Genomic DNA, 21,974 nt, shown 5'->3' on the forward strand with positions numbered 1-21,974 from the left:
ATTTCCTTAGTTTTAGAATGATGAATGATTCAAAAGTATGACTAGTACAGCATAGTATGTATACGTACTCAAAACTACAGTAACAAACTAAAGCATAGAATAGGGAAAAATAACTGAAATAAATCAATTAAAAAAATACTCATAATAAATTCACAAAGACATTACATTCATCAATTAACAAAAAATATAACTCAAGATAAAATTAATACTAAATCTGTTTGCAGTATACTATGGTCAACCCCGCTATTTGCAGTCTGTCAACTTCCAGACTAGCCTATTTGCGGATTTCTCTATGGAACACATATACACATTATTTGTGGAAAATTTGCCTATTCGTGGTAATTCTCACTGAAAAACATTTGCTAATCACTGTATTTTCATACCTTTTCCATGATTAAATGCACTTTTTGTAATAAAACTTAAAATACTCAGGTATGACATTTATAGTTTTTCTTCTCTTTTAACAATTAAAATAGGCAGTTCTAAGTGTTTTTAGACAGGTTTCAAGTATCACGGATTTTAGCTATTCATGGGATGGGGGGGGGGGGGGGGGGGGGTACATCCCCCACGAATACCAGGGGCCGACTTTATTCCAAAATAAGTGGTATTAACAGACTATTACTGGCAAGAAGCTTACATGAAACACTAAGTTAAAAAAGATGGTATTAAAGTCAGTAACAGTTCAAGATAAAAGAAAAATACTGGAAATTATTTGAAAATACCTTAAGGGAGAAGTAATAGATTTTTCAGTAAAATTTCAAGCAGAAAAATTTGCTTTTATATTCAAATAACAAGTATAGAGTTCACTTGATGAAGGAAAAGTAGGCAAAATAATAATTGAAGTGTCTCAGTTCACATGTTAAGGTCTGAATTTTCTTATTGTTGACAGAATGACAATTACGGTAGTAAACAAAGCAATCTGCAGGCACATACACGCGCACACAAGCATACATCACACACGCACATGCATATGCAAAAAATAAAAAATAATATATTATGTATCAGCACCATGATAAACTTATGCATGCATGACTAGAAGAATCTTACTTGAACCAGAGCTTGAGGTGATGGATATTCCCTCACAATTGCCTGTGCAACCTCATTGCCTACATTGATGAACTGCTGCAGCTGTTGTCGCCAGAGCTTTAACAATCCAACACCTGCCTTATCCACTTTAACAGTGTTTATGCTGCTTCCTTCAGCAAACCAAGAAAAGGTGGCATCTTCTTTTTCTCGCCTAAAATAGTAACAGCATTACTAATATAAAAAAAAAATATTTTTTACAAAGCAAATTGTTCATACAAACCAATAAATAACAAATAGCCTTATTCCATGCAATGGTTCTCCAGATGCATCATCCTGTTAAATCTTAAAAGACTAAAACCCTATTGCAAATTCTATCATCTTGCAAGGCCTCATTCAGTGTGGGGAGAGGAGGAAGGTACTATGTGCTAGGATTAATGGGTTCATAAGAAAAACATGATTTTACTTTGCAACAATATCATTTGCTCATTATAAACTCATCATATACAGCCTGAATCACAATATAGGAGAAAGGATGAAGATCAGAAACAGGAGTGCAAATGGAAGGCTATAAGATAGAAGCCTACCCTCTCCAGAACTCCATGGTCTGTCTGGTTGGAGCCAAAACATTGCATGGAAGTTGACCCATATCATAAGGACACAGATAGTACTAAAAAGATGTCCAGATGCCCTCCAACTTCTCCTATGAAGAAGCCAAAACTAACCAGTCATCCAGATAGTGTTAAAGTCAAGAGATCCAGATGATATGCCACCCTTTCATTTAGTAAAATGACTAAAGTAAAGGGCTCAAAGTGAAACACCTGTCACCACCATGGAAAATGAAGTCATAAGTTTAAATATGCAGTGCTCAAGGTCCAGAGACAAGAGTCTCCCCTCTGCACCAATCTTCTGACTCCATGATCTACGTATGGAAGAGAGTAAGACAAAGATGGATGTTAAGATGGTTGAAGTCTATTATCAGTCTTCAGACTCCTGGAGCCCTCAGGATGAGAAACAGATGCCTATAGAAATCCATATCTGGCAATGCTCTTTCAACGTCTTATTTTTCCCATTTGGAGGTACCTCCTAAACTAGACTACTTTTCTCTGGTTAAAAGTCTAGTACTCAAAGGTGACAAGTCAGTTCAGAAATGGAAAAATCCAAAACCTTTGAGGACTGGCCCATACATGCAAGATGATCAGTGTAGACAGCAGAATTTCATACCATAACGTTCTGCCTGGAGATTTTCGGCAGAAGTGTTCAGAACCACAGGAATGAAAGGACAACTTAGGATTTAGTGGCTGGAAGGCAGCTCAACTATGGTGAGGATATTATGGGCAACCTCAGTAGCTAGAAAAGGAATGCTGATGCTTCAAAGTGAAGGAACTCTGATACTGACACGGTAAGATTGAGGTTAATAGGATCTTAGAGAGAGTTGGCGATGTGGACAAAGCACCAAAATTAAAGTGTCCTTGGCAGTGATGGTAGTAAGCTTCTCCCTCAATTTGTAGACCAAGTCTTCCAGGAACAAGTCTGGGTCCAAGGGGACAAGAAGTCCAGAGAGCAAAAGGGTTGGCAGAGGCAAGAAGACTGGAGAGGTTTTTAGATGATGCATCACTCTTCTCCATCATCACATTGCCAACTTACAGGAAGTACAGTAATTATGAAAGACAGAAAATGTGTCCAAGAGAAAGGAAGTGACAGTAGTTCTTAGTCACATCTATACAGAGTGAGGTACTGGCTAACAGAGACTACAAGCACCACCAAGAGCCTACTCTTGTTAGTGAACATAACTCCATCTCCAAGGTAGACCACAAAAAGCAGATATAAAGGACTGGAATAAAAACTACAGGCACGACTACAGTTGAACCCACAAGTGTAGTCAAGGTCACAGTCAGCAGGGGTAATAAGACCTTAGTCAGTGTCAGCGATGATAAAAGTAATGAACCAAACAAAAGCTTCTTTCAGTTTTCTTCTGAAGATTGAAAAAGAAACCCACAAAATCACTTTGTCACTTGTTTACTTCTAAGTATTTACATTTAGTTTTACTACACACTCGAGTACTTTCAGGCCCTGTCTGTGGCCCTTTTTCAAGAGATGTTTGGGATGTTAGCCTGGGTCAAGGCCCAGCAGTCTTCTGGAACTTCTTCTCGTTGAGCTGTCATTTATGTGATGGCTGTTCTGGTTTCCTTTGAGAGTTGCTCCAAATGACCCCTCTTGTCGCTCTGCTATCCTGAGCCTGATGGTCAATGGGATTAATCCTTGAGGGTAAGGGTGTGGTCTACCAAAAGTCTGTTTGGGCCAGGAAACCTAATCCTCGCCAGGTCAGCAAAAGGGTCATCTTCAGCCTTCTTTTAACGTATCGAAAGCTCGGCTTTAGGGATCTTTCTGAGGTACAATACCCTTTTGGTTTCCGTTTCAAATTAAACTTTTAATCTCTCCTCTGATAAGTGGCACCTTCTACTACCCTCCTGTGACTAATTTTGTTGCTTTTGTATAAAGGCCTACTGTTTTCGAAATCCAATCCTATGGTCATTTTCCCAACAAATGCCTAGCTATAGCACCCCTGAGAGTTGAGTTTGTACTGCCCCTTCTATTGTTTTCTTGGACTCTAGTCCTTATTCCCCTACCTGATTCCCACACATATCTGTCTCCACAATTGTTGCAATTGATTATGTATACCCCAGCTACATCATCTGCATTACTATCTTCTCCTTCCAATTTATTTTTACATACTTTGTTTTTTTTGGGTATTAAATTTGTTTTTTACGGTATTAAATTTGTATATACCTTTCATAATACCGTAAAAAACAAAGTATGTAAAAATAAATTGGAAGGAGAAGACAGTAATACAGATGATATAGCGGGGGTATACATAATCAATTGCAACAATTGGTGGAGATATGTGGGGAATCAGGTAGGGTGGGGAATAAGGACTAGAGTCCAAGACATAGAAGGCAGTACAACTCAAAAAACTCTCAGGGGAGTGCTATAGCTAGGCATTGTTGGGAAAATGACCATAGGATGGATTTCGAAAACAGTAGGCCTTTATACAAAAGCAACAAAATTAGTCACAGGAGGGTAGTAGAAAGTGCACTCATCAAATAGATTAAAGTAATAAAAGGAAACAAAGGTTTTACCTCAGAATATCCCATAAGCCGAGCTTTGATATTAAAAGAAGCTAAGATTGACCCTGCTGACCTGGAGATTAGGTTTCCTGTCCAACAGACTTTTGGTGACCACACCCTTACCTCAAGGATTAATCCCATTGACCATCAGCTCAGGATAGCAGAGTGACAAGAGGGGATTGGCAACTCTCAAGGAAACCAGAACAGCCATCACATAAATGACAGCTCAACGAGAAGAAGTTCCAGAAGACTGCTGGGCCTTGACCCAGGCTAACATCCCAAACATCTCTTGAAAAAGGGCCACAGATAGGGCCTGAAAGTACTCGAGTGTGTAGTAAAACTAAATGTAAATACTTAGAAGTAAACAAGTTACAAAGTGATTTTGTGGGTTTCTTTTTCGATAAAAATAATCATTACAAGAGACAGTTAGTTGGTAGAGTAGGCAATGCTGAAGGTTATGCTGAAAATGAAGGGCTGCAGTCAACTAATCAACAGGTGAACTAAAGATGGCCATGAACTGAATCTGGAGTACTGAAACATGCTCTTTTTCAAATATTTTACAAAAGATTAATCTGCAGTTCTCAAGATATCCTATGAAAGTGTAAGGATTTAAGAGGGAGGAAGGGTAGAGACAAAGCTGGAAGATTAGTAAAAAGCATGAAGCCAGACACCAAGGGGGAGGCACTTGAGTCTAAATAAAAATCCCTTCCAGATGAGTAGCTTGGCAATCCCCTAAAGAAAGGGACTTCTCAGAAGGCGAGTCTGTAGTATGTGAAAATGCAACAGGAATCAAAACATCAGACAAAGTCTTGAACTTCCTAACAATATGCAATTGGTTCAAAAAGTAGGTATTTAGTCATGGAAATCTAATCCAAAGAAATTCATGTCTTGACTGAAAAAAGCAAGCAAAGCTCATGAAGGAAGAGTCCAAGGAGGCATCTGCCATTCAGAGCACAATGCTTCAAAACCTTCCTTTGGATGTAGAAAAACCATTGGCAAATGGGCCAATTCACAAACAATGGGCAGTCTTTTGTAAGAAGCACCACTGCCCTCTATGCGAGCCCTTATCTAAAGAGAACATAAAAGAGCTGTAAACACGTACAGTGGTCCTCCTGTATTCGCGGGGGATGCGTACCAGACACCCTCCCGAATAGCTAGAGCCCACAAATAGTTGGAAACCCTATAAAAATGCTTAAAATGGCATAGTCAACAAGTCTAGGCACCGTAAGGGGGATTGTGACGCCTGTAGACTTTTGAATTTCGGTCAGAGACGAATTACGCTTAGTGTCGGGCCCCCAGGAACGGAACCCCTGCCGTTAACTGGGGGCTTCCTGTACTATGCTTAGCCTATGCCAGGCTACCACTAAACCTTACCATAACCTTTCAATTTACTTAGACTACCCTACAGTCCATGCACAATTAGTGTATAAATCAATAAAACTGAAGTATAAAACAATTTTAGTAATTCATATATGCACCTCATATTGGTGAATATAACAATGCAAAATTCATAGCCTGGGATATGATAAGATGTTTCATGGCCTATGCTATCCTACCCAGTTCCTACTACACATATTTGTTTACTTTAACACAAGGATGGTGTGTAACAATAAAGCACAGTTTGATGTATTCCTCATATATGCATTACATTTTTGGCTATATTCAATTTTTTAATTGTAAGTCTGCAGTCCAAACGTTTACAACAGGATGGTTTATGCTTTGTGAATATAAGTAGTGTCAAAAATCTTTAATACAAAAATACTCTAATAGGATAAGTAATATCAGGTATAAAACAAAAATAAGTAGCAGAAATCCAAATACAATATACTTTACCATCTTCATTTATCTCATCTAACTAAATAAAAATAAATAGCTAAAAAGCCCTCGGCTACAAACATTAAGATATCATACTGCCTCTTCCCAAAAAATGTGAGAATGAAAAGCACAGAAATTAATAGTATGTATTGTACTATTGTATGTATTGTACTGGGTCCCTCTAGCTTTCAATTTTGTTCTCTCTCTTTGGAAGCAAAAATATAAGTTTTTTAATGTATATTTACATTACTTATATATTATTAATTATTAATATAAAACTTCACTACGAAAATATCTTGCAAAAATAGTGTTTTGCATTAAAATTATAACTCACCATATGAAAGCCTACCATAAAACTTTGTCATTCAAATTTTCTTAAGATTTACTGTACTTTTTACTAAAGTCTGTCCAGAATGTCATGAAACATAGAGTAGGTTTCTGACGGTGCCACTTTTCGCCAATTTCATTCATTAAATCTCACTTAAGGCAAAAAAACAGTAGATTTGGCATACACTTTGCCACATCTCTCTCTGTCTCTGTCTTATCGCTTTTGTTCTGACACCCAAGCGTGACGGTTTAAGATGGAAGGCTCCCCACGGCAACAATTAAGTGCTCAGACACGTGAAGTAATATTCAATGTCCACGAGTACTTCAAAAGGGAGAAAGAAAACAAAACTGTTATGCATGGTTTTGTTTTCTTTCTCCCTTTTGACAAGGCAGTACAATGTACAATGGATGCAACTAAGCAATGCAAAAGTACGATATATCACATTTGTAAGGAAGGAAAAGACAGCTTAGAAGAAAATGAAGCTCCCGTTTTTAACATAAAGAAAAGGAAAAGACCACCAGCTGTAACCAACATCGATGGATTTGATCAGTGCGTTTTATGAAGGACAGTTCTCGGTTATTACGTCAGAAACGAAATTCCAACGCTGGATAGCATTCTACTTGAAGTAAAAGAAAATATTGGATTTAGTGGATACAGAGATTTACGTAAGATGCTTAAAGAAATTGGATTTAAATACGGAAGAGTTAACGGGCAGAAATTTCTACTGGAGAGAAGTGATATTGAAAGTGCCAGGACCAAGTTCCTACGTGTAATGAAAAATATTAGGGGTACAGGAAATAAGTCTGTTATATTTCTGGATGAAACCTGGATTAATCAGAATTATACAGTCACCAAGTGTTGGATGGATGAAAGTTCGACACCAGCAACTGGAATAAACCAACCAAGCGGGACAGGGAGTAGAATTATCATTTTGTATGCTGGATCTGAGCAAGGATTCGTGCCAAATGCACAGTTGGTATTCCAAGCAAAGAATGACGGTGACTATCACCACCAAATGAATCACATTGTATTCGAAAAATGGTTCCGAGAACAGCTCAAACCCAATATACCACGACAGTCCGTTATAATTATAGACAACGCATCATACCATTCAGTGCAAAGTGACACACCTCCTACCATGGCAAGCGAAAAGGGAGCGATCCAAGACGGGTTAAGAAATAAAGGTGAAATTCCCCCAGAATATCTGACGAAGTGTGAATTGCTTGAAATGGTGAAAGCAGTGAAACATGTAAATGCTCCAAAATATGTCATCGACAAGATAGCTTTGGAAAAAGGCCACAAGGTCATAAGGCTGCCACCTTATCACTGCCATTATAGTGCAATTGAACTCATTTGGGTGCAGGTTAAAAACTATGTAGCCAAAAGGAATACATTTAAAATGGCAGATCTAACATCTTTGCTGCAAGAGGCTCTGTCATGCGTGACAGCAGAAAATTGGAAAAATGCCGTTAATCATGTTGAGAACATCATTATAAAAGACACAGAGAATGATATTGCTGTGAATCAGTTTGTTGATTCATTTGTTATAGAAGTAACTCCATCTGATGAAAAATAGTACAGTACACATTAATGCTAAAAAATACTGGAAGATTATCTTGATTTAATTTAAAGAAAACATCTGTTTTATTTTGTTATTTAGTTTTATCCTGTGATGGTAAACAACACATATTTTTATAAACAATTTATTTTATGGGAAAAATCTTTATTGATTTCACTGCATACATTTGTTTGATCTCCTTGTTTCTATGTTAGAGGTTTCATCCTCATATGAGAATTTACTTCCTGTTAACCAAGACAATTTTTTTCACACTAAAACAGTGCCTTATTTCAAAGAAAATGTCTATTAATTTTATCGTTTTATTATCCTAACACCAAGAAATTGTTTTAATGGAGAAAAACATTATTTTTATGAAATATTTTGATGTTTGGCACATTCATCAATTCTACAACAAATATGGTAAGAGTAAGAGAGAGAGAGAGAGAGAGAGAGAGAGAGAGAGAGAGAGAGAGAGAGAGAGAGAGAGAGAATGACGATGCCAGGCTACATATATCTTCAAGAACCTGACTACACATTTAATAATGTTCAAATATAAAATGATTCAATCAGAATTCAAATTATATAAAGAATAAAAGTTAAGGGGGCCGGCCGGAACCCCTATACTATATGGCGGTATAGGGCGAAAAATGCAGTCATGAAAAAATTCATGGAGCTTCATATGGCAATTGAGAATACGTATACGAAATATTTCGTCAAAATTCCTCTTACTTTCGTAGTTACAGGGTAATTAGTAAACATAACTCAATAAGCCTAAAACATTCATCCGTACAAGAAAATGCAATATTTCTTCTGTTATCGTAAATTTTGATAATTATTGGCAAATAAATTGTGAGAAATGGCATCTGTAGAGATTCCGTGGCTCGCAGAAGCAAGTATCTGGTTCAACCATGAATCAGTAGGACCACAGACTTCAAGTAGATTACACGTTCGAGTTTCACCTCGTGACATTCGCTTGCTTTTACGTATGTTTATGTATGTTTCGGCAAGAAGTTCATCATGCTAATGAGGAAAAGACAAGGAAAACATCTCGCTAACACACAGACGAAGAAAAATCGCTCAAGTATTATTACGAATATATAATATACGCGTAGTTAGTGAAGAGAGAGGGGATGGGTTGCTAGTAACGCCCCTTCTTGCCTGACAGCACACGTCACACTATGCCCAAGGCTACGATCTTTGAGCAAAGAGATCTTCATTTATGATAAATAACGTAGTTTTGGCTTTTTAATACCCAAAATGGAATATGAAATTCATAATAATCATGATTTATTAAATTGTCTTTGTAAAAAGAGACTACATCTTCGAGTTTCACCTCTGACATTCTCTTGCATTTACGTTTGTTTATCTTTGTTTCGGCAAGAATGTCATCATGCCAAAGAGGAAAATACAAGGAAAACATCTCGCTAACATACAGAAGAAAATTTGCTGTAATAAGCCGAGTTAGTGAGGCGGAGAGAGGGGGGGTTACGTAGAAGGAGTGCCCCATCTTGCCTCAAGCAGTGACCCAGGCTTCAATATATGAGCAAGGGATCATCATTATGATTAATTATGATAAATAATATGTTTTGGTTTATTAACCTACACAAACAAAGAAATATACATTCATAATACTAATCATTATTTATTAACATTGTCTTTATAGAAATACGAAGGAAAACTTTGAACGCCCGTATCTCAAAACTATACTTATTGACCTTCAAAATCTATCTCCTCACTTAGTTTTAAAGCTATAACATTGGAATTTGGTATATAACTCAGAAAGACATTATAGAACAATCAAATAGAGCCCTTTATTCCAATTTTTGTTTCGTCTTTTTTTTATAAATTTTTTCTCGTGATTTATAGGGTTTATTTTTTTACCATATTGAAAAATTCATATCTAGCAAAAAAATTACTTTTAGAAAAAAACTCTCCATTTGATTGGAGGTCTACATCAGGTCTATATATGGTAGTAACTCCCAGGTCTTAATATTAAATATCAGGGAGGAGATAGAATTTGTGGTTATTTTCGGGATAAATTGCCCTGGCGTCACAAAACCGAAGGTCAGAGGCGAAAATCATATGCGGTTTGAAGATGTCCCAAGTCACCTTATTAAGTGGTATGAATGTCAAAGTCCTGTCGTTAAAAAACGGCATTAGCCGGCCGGCCCCCTTAAAGCTTTATGAGCAATAAAGCTCGAAAACATTTAGTACATTAAGATTCCAGTACAGGCGGTCCCCGGGTTACGACGGCTCCGGCTTACGACGTTCCGAGGTTGCGACGCTTTTTCTTAAATGTTCATTGAAAAATCCGCCCTGGGTTACGACGCTTGTTCCGAGGTTACGACGCTGACGCTTCCGACGCTCCGAGTTAACGACGCTTTTAAAAAACGCATACTATGATAAGAATCCTTTATAGTTTAGCACAGTATATTAATAAAAATAAGTTTTTGGTTAGATTACAAAAAAAATTTTGAGGTTATGATGATTTTCGACACTTTTTATATCGTATTTTTTAAAAATTTTTAGTGATGCCTCATATGCGAAGCGAATGAATATGGAAATTTTATTCTAAAATTAATATTAATAATACTTACCTGTATAATTTATCTAGCCCTAAATCCCCAAAAACCGCACCAAAATTTACCACATTGGCAACCCTGTTACCTCCTATTCTGTCCGCCAGTTGGCAACACTGTCGTTGACAGATACGAAAACCTTCCCTCAAATCAGTTGTGATAGGCAAATCGTGGGGTAGGATGGGTGGGACTAGATAAATTATACAGGTAAATATTATTAATATTAATTTTAGAATAAAAATTCCATATTAATAAACATTACCTTAATATAATCTATCTAGCCCCCGATTAACCACATTGAAAAGGAGGAGGGAATCTGAATACACTTTTCCCCTTCGGACAGAATAGGAGAAAACAAACAAAGAAATAAATATATCATAGGCAGTCAAACTCAACCCAAGGTCAAAGATACTAACAACTCAAAGTCTCCTACCATAATGCCACCACTGCGGTAGCACAGGACAAGGAGTAAGTGCCTAGGTCAGTCAGTCTGTACTAAAGTCAGGTGACCGACCAGGTGACCAGTCAGACGAATTGCGGACAGCAAGGCTGCACCCTGAAGACTATCAAGCACTATTCTTTCCCTAAAGGATGAGTTTGGCTGGACGTCCTTGAGGGCGATTCAAAGCTAAGCAAACCTTGGGGTGTATCAACGCAACCCGAAGTCGCCAGCAACGAATCGGCTCATGAGCAACTCCTAACTCGAGCTTTCTGGTGCCAAGAGAAAGGAGCGCGGAGCAAAAAGGCGATTCAGTCCCGAAGGACGAATGCCTGACAGTCCAACCTGGTCTCATGTTACACGATCATCGGGGTGTATCAACGCAACCGACTTCGTCAACAAGAAACTCAGGGCTACTAAATGTCGCCTGATCTCACACGAGTGTCTGACTCCGAGAAGACAGGTGAGACAAAAAGTAGATTGTGAGAGAGTCCCAGATTGACAGCAGACGATCCATCGACTAATTCCCTGTCCAGGACAGTGGAAGAAGCAGGAGTCGTCAGGACAAGCGAACCAGTGGCTAGTCCTAGGTCAGCATCGCTCTGGAGAAGCGTAGTCACCAGTGCCGACAACCCAGTGGCTGGAACCATTTCACACTGAAAATGGAAGCAGCATGAGTTGCCAAGCAGTCAGTCCTTGTCATCAAAAACACCTAAATACCAAACTGCCTAATTCCCATTATAACTACGTCAAAAACTGCCATGGGTTATAATACAAAAACAAAAATATATACAACAAAACAAAAATTAATGAATAATATACAGGTAGCAACCAAACGTAAAACAGGAAGACTACCTAATTCTCCTGTCTGACGACCTGTCCTGCCATCACCAACGGGCCCAAAGAACGAAGGTCGCCTAGAACTAGAGAAATATCCCTCAAGTAAAAAGAGGCAAAAACAGAACAGAATTAGAACGCCAAGTCGCCGCCTCAAGCACCTTGGCGACTGAGACGTTCTTCATAAAAGCTACTGATGTAGCAACTGCTCTAATACTGTGTGCTCTCGGCGTCCGGTCTTCCCCAGCAGCCGAACCACCAGTTTTAACGATCAGATCTCTGAGAAAAAAGGATACACCATTCTTTGAAATAGGTCTCTTGACATTTCGGGGTGAAACAAACAGATGACGGGGACGACCCTGAATGTCTTCGTGCGGTGTAAATAACATGAGAGCGCCCTAACAGGGCAAAGAACTAATTCCTCATTTAAATTACCAACAAAGTCGACCAGCGACTTCAGTACGAAAGACCTGGGAATGGGATTATCAGACGATTCAGTCTTTGCGACAAATTCAGGAAGGTATGACAAAATCATGTCTTGTCCAGATCTGGCAACCAGAAAAGAGAGTGCTTGCAGTTCACCCACCCTCTTGGCTGAGCCAGTGAGACAAGGAAGAGTGTCTTAGAAGAGAGGTCCCTAAATTTGGCAGAATTCAGAGGCTCAAACGGATGGAACCTTAAGGCTTGAAGGACTTTGTTAACGTCCCATGTCGGAGGCGAACACTGCGGCCTGGGTCGAGATAGGGAAAAAGATCGAAGTAAATCTCTAATGACATAAGATGAAGAGATCTCAGGAAGCCTTGCCTTAAAAACATAGGAAAGCATAGACCTATAACCCTTAATGCACGAAGGTGACAGGGCCCTGTCATGATGTAATGAACTAAAAACTCCGCTACTTTCGTAAGGAAGGTCTAGAAACTGAATGTCCTTGAGACTTACACCAACGTCTGTAAACCGACCATTTAGCCTGATAATTTACTCTGGTTGATTGCCGCCTGGCAAGAGCCAACTGTCGCGCCACTCTGGAGGAGAACCCTTCGTGCTTGGAGAACCTCCTGACAGTCTCCAGGCATGAAGATGAAGCATGTGGAGCCTCTGATGGAACCGATGAAAATGGGGTTGTTTGAGAAGATCTGGTCTCTCTGGCAGGCGAATGGGGGTTCCACCAGTGCTTCCAGAAGGTCGGGAAACCACTCCTTCTGTGGCCAGATGGGGGCGATCAAGGTGAGATCCAGACGCTTGGTTGCCCTCACTTTGTTGAGGACTGACCTCACCAGAGAGAACGGAGGAAAAGCATAGGCTTGAAGTCCCTCCCAGTCCTGCAAAAGAGAGTCTGTCCCGGCACTCTGAGGAGTCTGGTAAGGGGCGAAGAATATCTGGCACCGAAAATTCAGTGGGGTGGCAAACAGATTGACTGTGACAGGCCATTTCTTCCAGAGGCTGTCGAAGACTTCCTGGCAAAGTGTCCACTCCGACCCTTGAACTTCGTTCGGTCTCGACAAGGCGTCTGCTAAGACGTTGTGATCGGCCCAGGATAAACTGAGGGACCAACGTAATCCCCCTGTCTTCTGCCCAACACAGGATTGATCGGGCTTCTTGAGTGAGAAGATCCGACTGTGTGCCGCCTTGGTTTCTCAAGTACGAGACTGCTGTGGTGTTGTCGACAAAGATCGCGACAATCGACTCCAACAGTTGTTCCTGAAATGAAAGAAGGCCTAGGTACACTGCCCTCAGTTCCCTCCAATTTATTGACATGCTCCTCTCCTCCTCTAACCAAAGGCCCGAAGCGGCTTCGGAGCCCAGGTGTGCGCCCCAACCTTGATCCAGAGGCGTCTGACCAAAACATTAGGTCCGGAGGAACCGAAAGAAGAGATGTCCCTGACTTGAGGCGGTGAAACTTGCATCCACCAACGAGATCCTTCCGACATTGTGGAGAAGAGGCGACTATCTTGTCCTCGGACACGAAATCCCATGACTGGCGAAGTGTTTGACTGAAGGGACCTCATTCTGAGACGACCTCCGGGAACCAGTTGGATGAGGGATGACAAATGGCCCAGGAGAGACCTCCAAAGAGAAACTGGCTGCGTTACGGAGGACAAAAATTCTTCGATCAGACTCAGAAGCTTGTCTATCCGTTTCTGAGCGGGAGAAGCCTCAAAATCTGGGAATTCAAAACAATCCCCAGATAAGTCATGATCTGGCAAGGGATTAGATTGGACTTGTCGAAGTTGACACAAATGCCCAACTCGACACAAAGAGACAGAACTATCTCCCTCGACCGGAGACATTTCTCTAGAGATTCGGCCTGGACTAGCCAATCGTCCAGATACCGAAGCATCCTTACGTTTAACTGATGCAGAATAGTTGAAACAGGAGCCATCACCCTGGAGGAAAAGACCTGTGGAGCAGTGGTGAGGCCAAAAACAAAGGGGTCTGAACTGGAAAACTCCCGAGTCCGTGAAAACCGAAGGTAAGGTCTGCTTCTTGGATGGATGGGGATTTGCAGATAAGCATCCTGCAGATCGATGGAAATCATCCAGTCCCCCCTCCTGACGGATGAAAGAACAGTCTGGACCGTCTCCATCCTGAACTTGGACTTTAGAATGAACTTGTTCAAAACCGAAAGATCTATGATGGGGCGCCAGGCACCCGAGGCCTTTAGAACTACAAACATCCGAGAGTAAAATCCGGGAGAAGGAGGAGCTCGCTCTATGGCATCCTTCTCCAAGAGGGCCGAAAGCTCCTTCTCCAAGGCTTGACCCCTGATTGAGTGAGGGGAATAACTGCTGAACTCGAGAAGACGATTGGAAAGTGGAGGTCTGGAAACAAAAGGGATCTCGTAACCTTCCTTCAGGACCTCCACCACCCAAGCATCCACCGCTCTCCCCTGCCAAGCTGACCAATGGCAGGAGAGACAAGCTCCTACTGCGGTCTCCAGGCGAGGTGATGACTCCTACTTCCGAAAATTCTTACGCAGAGACAAGGAAGAAGAAGAAGAAGAAGAAGAAGGTCCTCCTGGAGGTTGAGCTCTTTCTCTGCCCTTAGAGCCACGCCAAGAACCTCTCCCGCGTTTCAAAGGGTGAACACCGGAGGATGAAGAAGAGGCACCAGCAACCTGAGATGTACTCTGGAAAAAAGAGCCAGAAGGAGGTTGTTGGGCTGGAGCAGAAGGTACAGATCTGGTCCTAAACTTACGCTTACTCCTTGAAGGAACGGTTGGAAGACCAGAGGAAAAAGCTCTTGATAAGGCCCAGTGAGCTTGGGAAGAGGCATCACCTTGATGTTCCTTCAAAACCTCAGAAAGCACAGAAATATCGAAAAGGAAATCGCCAAAAGGAGAAGAGGACAACAGACGGGTTCTCTGAATCTCCGATACAGAGGAGGGTAACTGCGACAAATACAGGTTACGCCTTAGAGAAACAAGAAAGGCCTGCATTGAAGCAGCAAGCTCGTTCTGATGTACAGAAGCGATTGAAATGGATGAGCAGAATTTCTCAAAAAGAGGAGCATCAGGAGGAACAAACCCGGAGTCCTTGATATACATTAAAAGCCCTCCGAGGACCCACATATTGAAGGATTGGGCTTCTTGTAAGGAGCTCATAACAGACTCCATAGCAATAAAATCTTCAATTGAGACAGAGACCGAAGCCTTAGAAGGCAAGGGTTGACTTGAAAGTCGGACAAAATCAGGATTTGGCTTGGGGGGTCGAGAGAATGAAGAATCATCCGCCACCTGGTAAACTCCTCTCCTGTGTCGTAGAAGAGAAGAGAGCTTCCTCTTCCCTTCCCCGATCACCTTCGAAAGTTTAGTGGCAACGTCCGCCCTCACTCTCGCGAACCTCTGGGCAAAGGGAAAACGTAAAAATTCCCGTGACCGGGAAGGACCGTCAAGAAAAATCCCTTCTGTAATACAACGAGGCGGAGGCTGCTTCTGCTCTTTAGGCCTCGCCTGAGGAAGAAAACTCAAAATCAAATCAAAAAGTTTCTTGAATTCTACATCATGACATCCATTCGAGGAAACATCAATATCACACGAATCCGCGTCATCATCATCATCATCGTCAGATCCTAACTTAGAAACTTCCCCTGAAGTAAAATCCTGACGACTAGCTATCTTAGGTCTGACACTAATATCCCTCCCCCCTTCTCCTAAATAAGCGCCCTTTGGCACTGTTACGGGACTAACAGGGACACGTTGGGTAAAGATTCGTTAGGCACCTGCCCGGACCGGATCCCCCCTAGGCCTTCGCCACGACGGGGTTCACAAGCCGGGGTATCTGTCGCACCGTTACCCATGGTGCTGTCGACAGGTACCTGACGAGGAGCTGAAAATGAATCTAAAAGTGTGTTAGACATTCTAGTAAAGGCTTCTTGAAAATTCTCTGACAGATTGTTAAACTTAGCTGAAATATCTCTATCTAGACTAAGCTGTAATTTCTTAAAATTCTGTTTCCAGGTAGTTTCCATTGCCAAAATCTTTGAATCCACATCAGAAATAACTTCACTAATTACCGGTTGTACAGGGGGCAAAGCATCAATTAATTCGGAATCGGAGTCGTACGATACCGAAACCGAAGAGCCAGAACCATGAGCGCCCAAGTCAAAGAATTCGTTAGATACAGTTCTAGCAATCGATTTCTTTTTCTCCTTAACCGATCTTTTAAGCTGCAAGATTGTTTGGCGTTTCATATAAGCAGTCATATCCTCATCAGACCAGGGCTTACATACGTCACAACGAGAAGTCAAGTCACAAACCTGTCCACGACAAGAGCTACAAATGTCATGGGGTTCATACTCCCTGCTACTCATCCTTGTCCCACAAACCGGGCAGTTCCTGATGTTGCTGGCAGAAGGAAGCATTGTAATTTCTTGGTAATCCATTGTAGAATTGGACAGGTCAGTAGTTCCGGGTCGCGCAAAAGTTCGTAATTTAAGATAAGAACCACAATAGTAATCAAAGTTAATTCACTATTTCGTGATGTAATGCGTGAGTGGTAATTCATATAAAGTTTCATTTAACAAATAATGAAAGCTTTAAAGGCACAAAAATGTTTAAGGAAATTTATAAAGAGCGGCCGTGATGTAAACAACACGGGCGCTCGTTAACAACTGATTTGAGGGAAGGTTTTCGTATCTGTCAACGACAGTGTTGCCAACTGGCGGACAGAATAGGAGGTAACAGGGTTGCCAATGTGGTAAATTTTGGTGCGGTTTTTGGGGATTTAGGGCTAGATAAATTATATTAAGGTAATGTTTATTAATACACTAGCTTGCGATGCGCAGTTTATAACAATCCAAAAGCGCAAATAATGAAAAAATCATTGCTTGTTTCCAGTATACATAATTAACAAAACTAAGTTTCTGGTTAGATTACAACGCAAAATCCAAGGTTACGACGGTTTTTTATCCTTTTTAACGATACCTCATACGCAGAACTAGTTTCTGAGCGGAGGGCGCATAATTTAATTTACGCTATTAAAGTGTATGGTAACCATAGTCAAGGATAAGGAACGCATTCTCAAACAGTATACATATCCTTTAATACAAAACAGCAAAATATCATTGAAACATTATTTCACTTAAAGAATCCATTTATACTCTACTTAGACTTGGATATAAAAAACATAGTTTCTCTCTCTCTCTCTCTCTCTCTCTTTGTATTTTCCGACAAAAATAATCACTAATTAGTGTATTTTGATGTTTATTTTCATGACTAAATACATTTTTATAATACAAAAATTATTTACTAATTTTCAAATATTAATTTTGATTAATACTGTATTAGTAAGTTTAATAAGTTGAAATGATATCACATAATAAAAATAATAATTCTCTCTCTCTCTCTCTCTCTCTCTCTCGCATCTCTCCTCGTCTCTCCTCTATCTCCCTCTCTCTCTCTCTCCTCTCTCTCTCTCTCTCTCTCTCTACTACAAAGATGTATGTTTTTTTGTCTGATAAATTAATGATTTACTATTTTCAAATATTAATATTAATTTATACAGCAATAATATCAATTCATTAAAGAAAATACGATAGTGAATTAGTAAGATTTTAGCTTATATATTTAAAAAATTATGGAAGAATGAAGGAAATCCCAGTCTTCTTTCAGTAACCTTTTCTCGAAATCCAGGTACTAAAACTGTCAGATATATCAAGTTCTGTGACAGCCAGGAGGGGGAAGAGCTGCTGTGTTGCAATCATGTGTTCATGAAATTCTCTCATTTACTGACTCAAGATTTTTTATGTACTTGTACTATTTGTTTTTAATACTTTCAAATAATAATAATAATAATAATAATAATAATAATAATAATAATAATAATAATAACTGTAATTACAAAATTCATATGTGATAGTATTTTAAAGAAACACAATACGTACTAATCTATCCATGTCACTTTTAATTAAGGTTAACTCTCTCTCTCTTTTTTGCCACACAAGATAATAATGTGTCATAGTGGTAACTCCCTCCCTCTCTTTCGCTGGAAGCGTTATAAGTATTTTTTGAGAGAACAGAGAGAGATAAACACTCTCTCTCTCTCTCTCTCTTTTACCGAGATGAAAGAATTTTTATGGTACTAGTATGTAAAATGTTTATTGATAATTTCAGTTATTTAATAATAATAATAATAATAATAATAATAATAATAATAATAATAAAACTTTAATTACAAAATTCATAATGGTCGTATTTTAAAGAGATGAAAATGACCTTTCCATTTCACTTGTAAGGATAATTCCTCTTTCTTACTGAGATAAGAGAATTTTTATGGTAGATGCACGTGTTTATTATATTTTCAAATAATAATAATAATAGAAGTAGTAATAATACGATAACTAATTTCAAAAGAAAATTCTTCCCTGTCTTTTTCTATAGCAATTTCCCTACCTCATAACTCCAGTGACACTCGGAGCTGGGAAAGTAACAATGCCATACAATGGTCAACGAATTTAATGGTTTTATGTAATCTCTCTCTCTCTCTCTCTCTCTCTCTCTCTCTCTCTTTTATTTTAATAAAATATACAGTAATTTGTGAATACACAGCGTTGCACATGAAAAAAGTAAATTAGTGATAATTTTAGAGATACGGCCCTAAGAAAAATTGCAAATTAGTGAAATTTTCCCTGTGGACATGTTTTCAACAACATCGTTCCGGCTTACGACGATTTTCAGGTTACGACGCGTCTTAAGAACGGAACCCCCGTCGTAACCCGGGGACTGCCTGTAATGTACTGAACTAGATTGATCGTAGGGTACAGAACATTAAATTTTTATTTTCATCCGAGATGGATCTCTTAAAAGTTGTAGAAAAACGGTGATATGCATTAAAGATGTATTAAAGGACACCTACTTGTCTCCCGTACTTTATATGGTGCTCGAACTCTTCCTAAAAAAATTTTTCTTACATGAATGTTTTTAAAATAAACAAAGGAATCAAGTTTATGAGCTGTTTTTGAAACACGAGGTCAACTTAATCCACAACAACCATTCAGCTTTTTGTGACTGGAAAGATTCAGATTATGGGATTAAAAAGGAAACATTACGATCGTATTAAAGGACCCGGAATGGAAGGATGCTGGGATTAGCTTAAGTCAGATTAAAAGTCTTAAGGAAGTTTGGCATCGTCGCAAACCTACTCGAAGTTTCATGACATTCTAGACAGACTATAAACCACTAAGTCTCCTTGTGAAAATCAGAATTCGCTAGAAGAACTTGTTCTTAAATGAGATCCCAAAACTGCATCAAGGTCAATAAATTGGACAAGTGCAAATACATCCTGGTGAACTTTATGGTGTTCATTGTCACTGAAAGCATTTAAATATATAGTATACAGTAAAGCTACTGTAAAACAATGTTTCAAGTACTAATGGACTGTACTGTATTTAAAGCAATTAGGACAGCACTGCACAATGTTTAAAGGAAAGAAAGAACAGCAATGGGAAAATAATTTGATAAACACTCAGTTACTTCATGCAAAACTAAAAATAAAACTAACAGCAACGAAAAAGTGATTTACTAACTTGTATGGAGCTTCAGCTAAAGCCTTAGCAACTTGACTTATGAAGGAAGCAACCTTCTCGGCATCAGAGATCAAACGGTGATTTATTCCACATTCTAACTGTGCCATTACAAGAGCAGTTTCAATATCAACCCTGAAATGGTAACAAAAATATAAATACAAATTATTATCATTATTATAACTTAACAATCAGCACAGAGAAATTATGTAACTGATGATATCTATTCTTATTTTTTCAACTTTGCTTTTGAATACCTCTGATATTCTGAAAGCAAAGGTTTGATATTAAAAGAATATTAAAAGAACAATAAGACCAAACTGGGGGAATGAAATGTCCAAAATTCCACTGATAGCACCACAATACAAGAAAAAAAAAATCACAACACAATCTGCTAGCTGAGAAAAGTGTTCAGTGCAGAAAGTACCATCTGCCCAATTGGTAAAAAATCCTGAATAGTTCAAATATAATAATGATTAATTCTGACTTATTCCCTGAACTTTGATTTAGGTTTACTTTGGAAATTTCAAAGATAAAAGCTTCATAACTGTAAGCAAAAGAGGGAGATGATCAGGAAATTAGTTACAAAATTTCATCTTATACTAGCAGCCTCAAAAATTTTTTTTTTTTTGACAGGCTGTCCACCCAAAAGCAAAGAACAGATTGCTTTCATGAGTCCAGTACACCTGCATTAAGATATTTTGTCAAAGTATAAATTATGAGAGAAATTACTTTTTCTCTCTCGAGTTTTTCACCCTAGTTAGCACACTTCTCTGTTTTAGTTTCAAGAACACACAAAATCTTTCATTTACTGTCATTTCTGGAACTTTGTTTATATATAATACACTCCTGGTTAATAAAAACTTCTGGTTATAAGGTTGAAATGAACCCCAGCAGTGAACTTGTGTGCCCGGCCAACTTGGCCTGGAAAAAATAACATGCCATTTTTAACCTTTAAATTAAGTTTTTCACCCGTGGACCTGTATTTTTTGTCAATCTTGGCTCTCACTCACTGCTCAGCTTGACTGGGCTTTCAGCTGCTTTTGGTCGTACTTGCAGGGTGCTTAAAATTACAGTGGCTTGATGTTGCAGTCTCTGGCTGTACTGAGGCTCTGGTCACAGCTGTTGCTGTCTACACTGATCCCTACATCACTTTTCCCTGGCTTGTCCTTTAGGTTGTCTGTCCCTGCAGCTCTCTCAATCACCTCAGCCTCACCTTTAAACATTTCTCTTTGATTTTTGTACTTCTCTATCCATCTGTCACTCTACACAGGCTTGGTCTTGTTACTGGGTTATGAATTCTGCCAATTCTAGGCCTTCAAAACTCATTTCCCTGGCTACCTCCACAAGCTATGCCATCTATGTATGTTGCTGCTAGGCTGAAATATACTTAAATGGTAGGATAACACAGAGAATCAAACTGAAGCACACTGCCAGTTAAAATATCCTGGCATGGCAGTCAGTTTTGTCACAGCATGGGAGGAAAGGTTCTTTAAGAGCAGTGGCCAGTGGCTTTATACATGGTGTGGTTAAAATATGAAGTACGTTCATTAAAAATATGTAATTTCATATCTGAGCAACAACTACCTCTTGTTGCAGAGGTAGTCAGGGATTGTCCTTTGAATGGCTCCTTTCTTGAAGCAAACACTTAAGTGTTTATGCTGAACTGAAAAAGCTCAGTATCCTTCTCCCTGCCTCTGTGAAACACAATAACTGGAGACTTGCCTTGCCTTGCTCTTGTCTTCCCCTTCAACGAACCATGGCCTGCTATGTATGTGATTACCTCCAGCTTTCAAAAGTTCTGGTATGTACATCCACACACCCACAGCAGGTAGACATTACGTAATCTCAGTCAGCTCAACTTGGAGATATTTTGAACAAACAGATTATGTAACACTTCCAAGAAAATCACACTGACATGTCTTTAAATTTGAATAAAATATACCGTATATACTAACATATCAAGCGAATTTGAAGACCTAATTTTGTAGCTAATTTTAAGGAGGTCGCATCATACACAAGATATAAAATTAGTGTATGTAATATATTTACATACAGGCAGTCCCCGGGCTACAACGGGGGTTCCATTCTTGAAAATCGTTGTAAGCTGGATATTTCATCCAAAAATCCTTCAAATATTGATTATTTTACATTTTTGGTGTCATATTTCATCTGCCATATGAGCGTTGCAGGCATCGTAACCCTGGAACATGTGTCGTATTGTAACCCTAGAAATAATGTCTGATGA

The 21,974-nt window shown here is 39.3% G+C and overlaps 1 protein-coding gene across 1 annotated transcript in view; it reads right to left on the minus strand.

Annotated features, from left to right (window-relative positions):
* LOC135217539 (crossover junction endonuclease EME1-like) overlaps nucleotides 1–21,974 on the minus strand; it is a 161,507-nt gene that overhangs the window by 2,139 nt on the left and 137,394 nt on the right. Inside the window, exons 10-11 of the mRNA XM_064253506.1 lie at nucleotides 19,730–19,861; nucleotides 1,048–1,237 (exon numbers count right to left, since the gene is read on the minus strand). Coding sequence (XP_064109576.1) covers nucleotides 1,048–1,237; nucleotides 19,730–19,861 — 322 coding nt within the window. The remainder of the gene's footprint in view (nucleotides 1–1,047; nucleotides 1,238–19,729; nucleotides 19,862–21,974) is intronic.

Source organism: Macrobrachium nipponense, chromosome 7 (genome assembly GCF_015104395.2).
Source record: "Macrobrachium nipponense isolate FS-2020 chromosome 7, ASM1510439v2, whole genome shotgun sequence".
In the NCBI taxonomy this organism is placed as follows: domain Eukaryota; kingdom Metazoa; phylum Arthropoda; class Malacostraca; order Decapoda; family Palaemonidae; genus Macrobrachium; species Macrobrachium nipponense.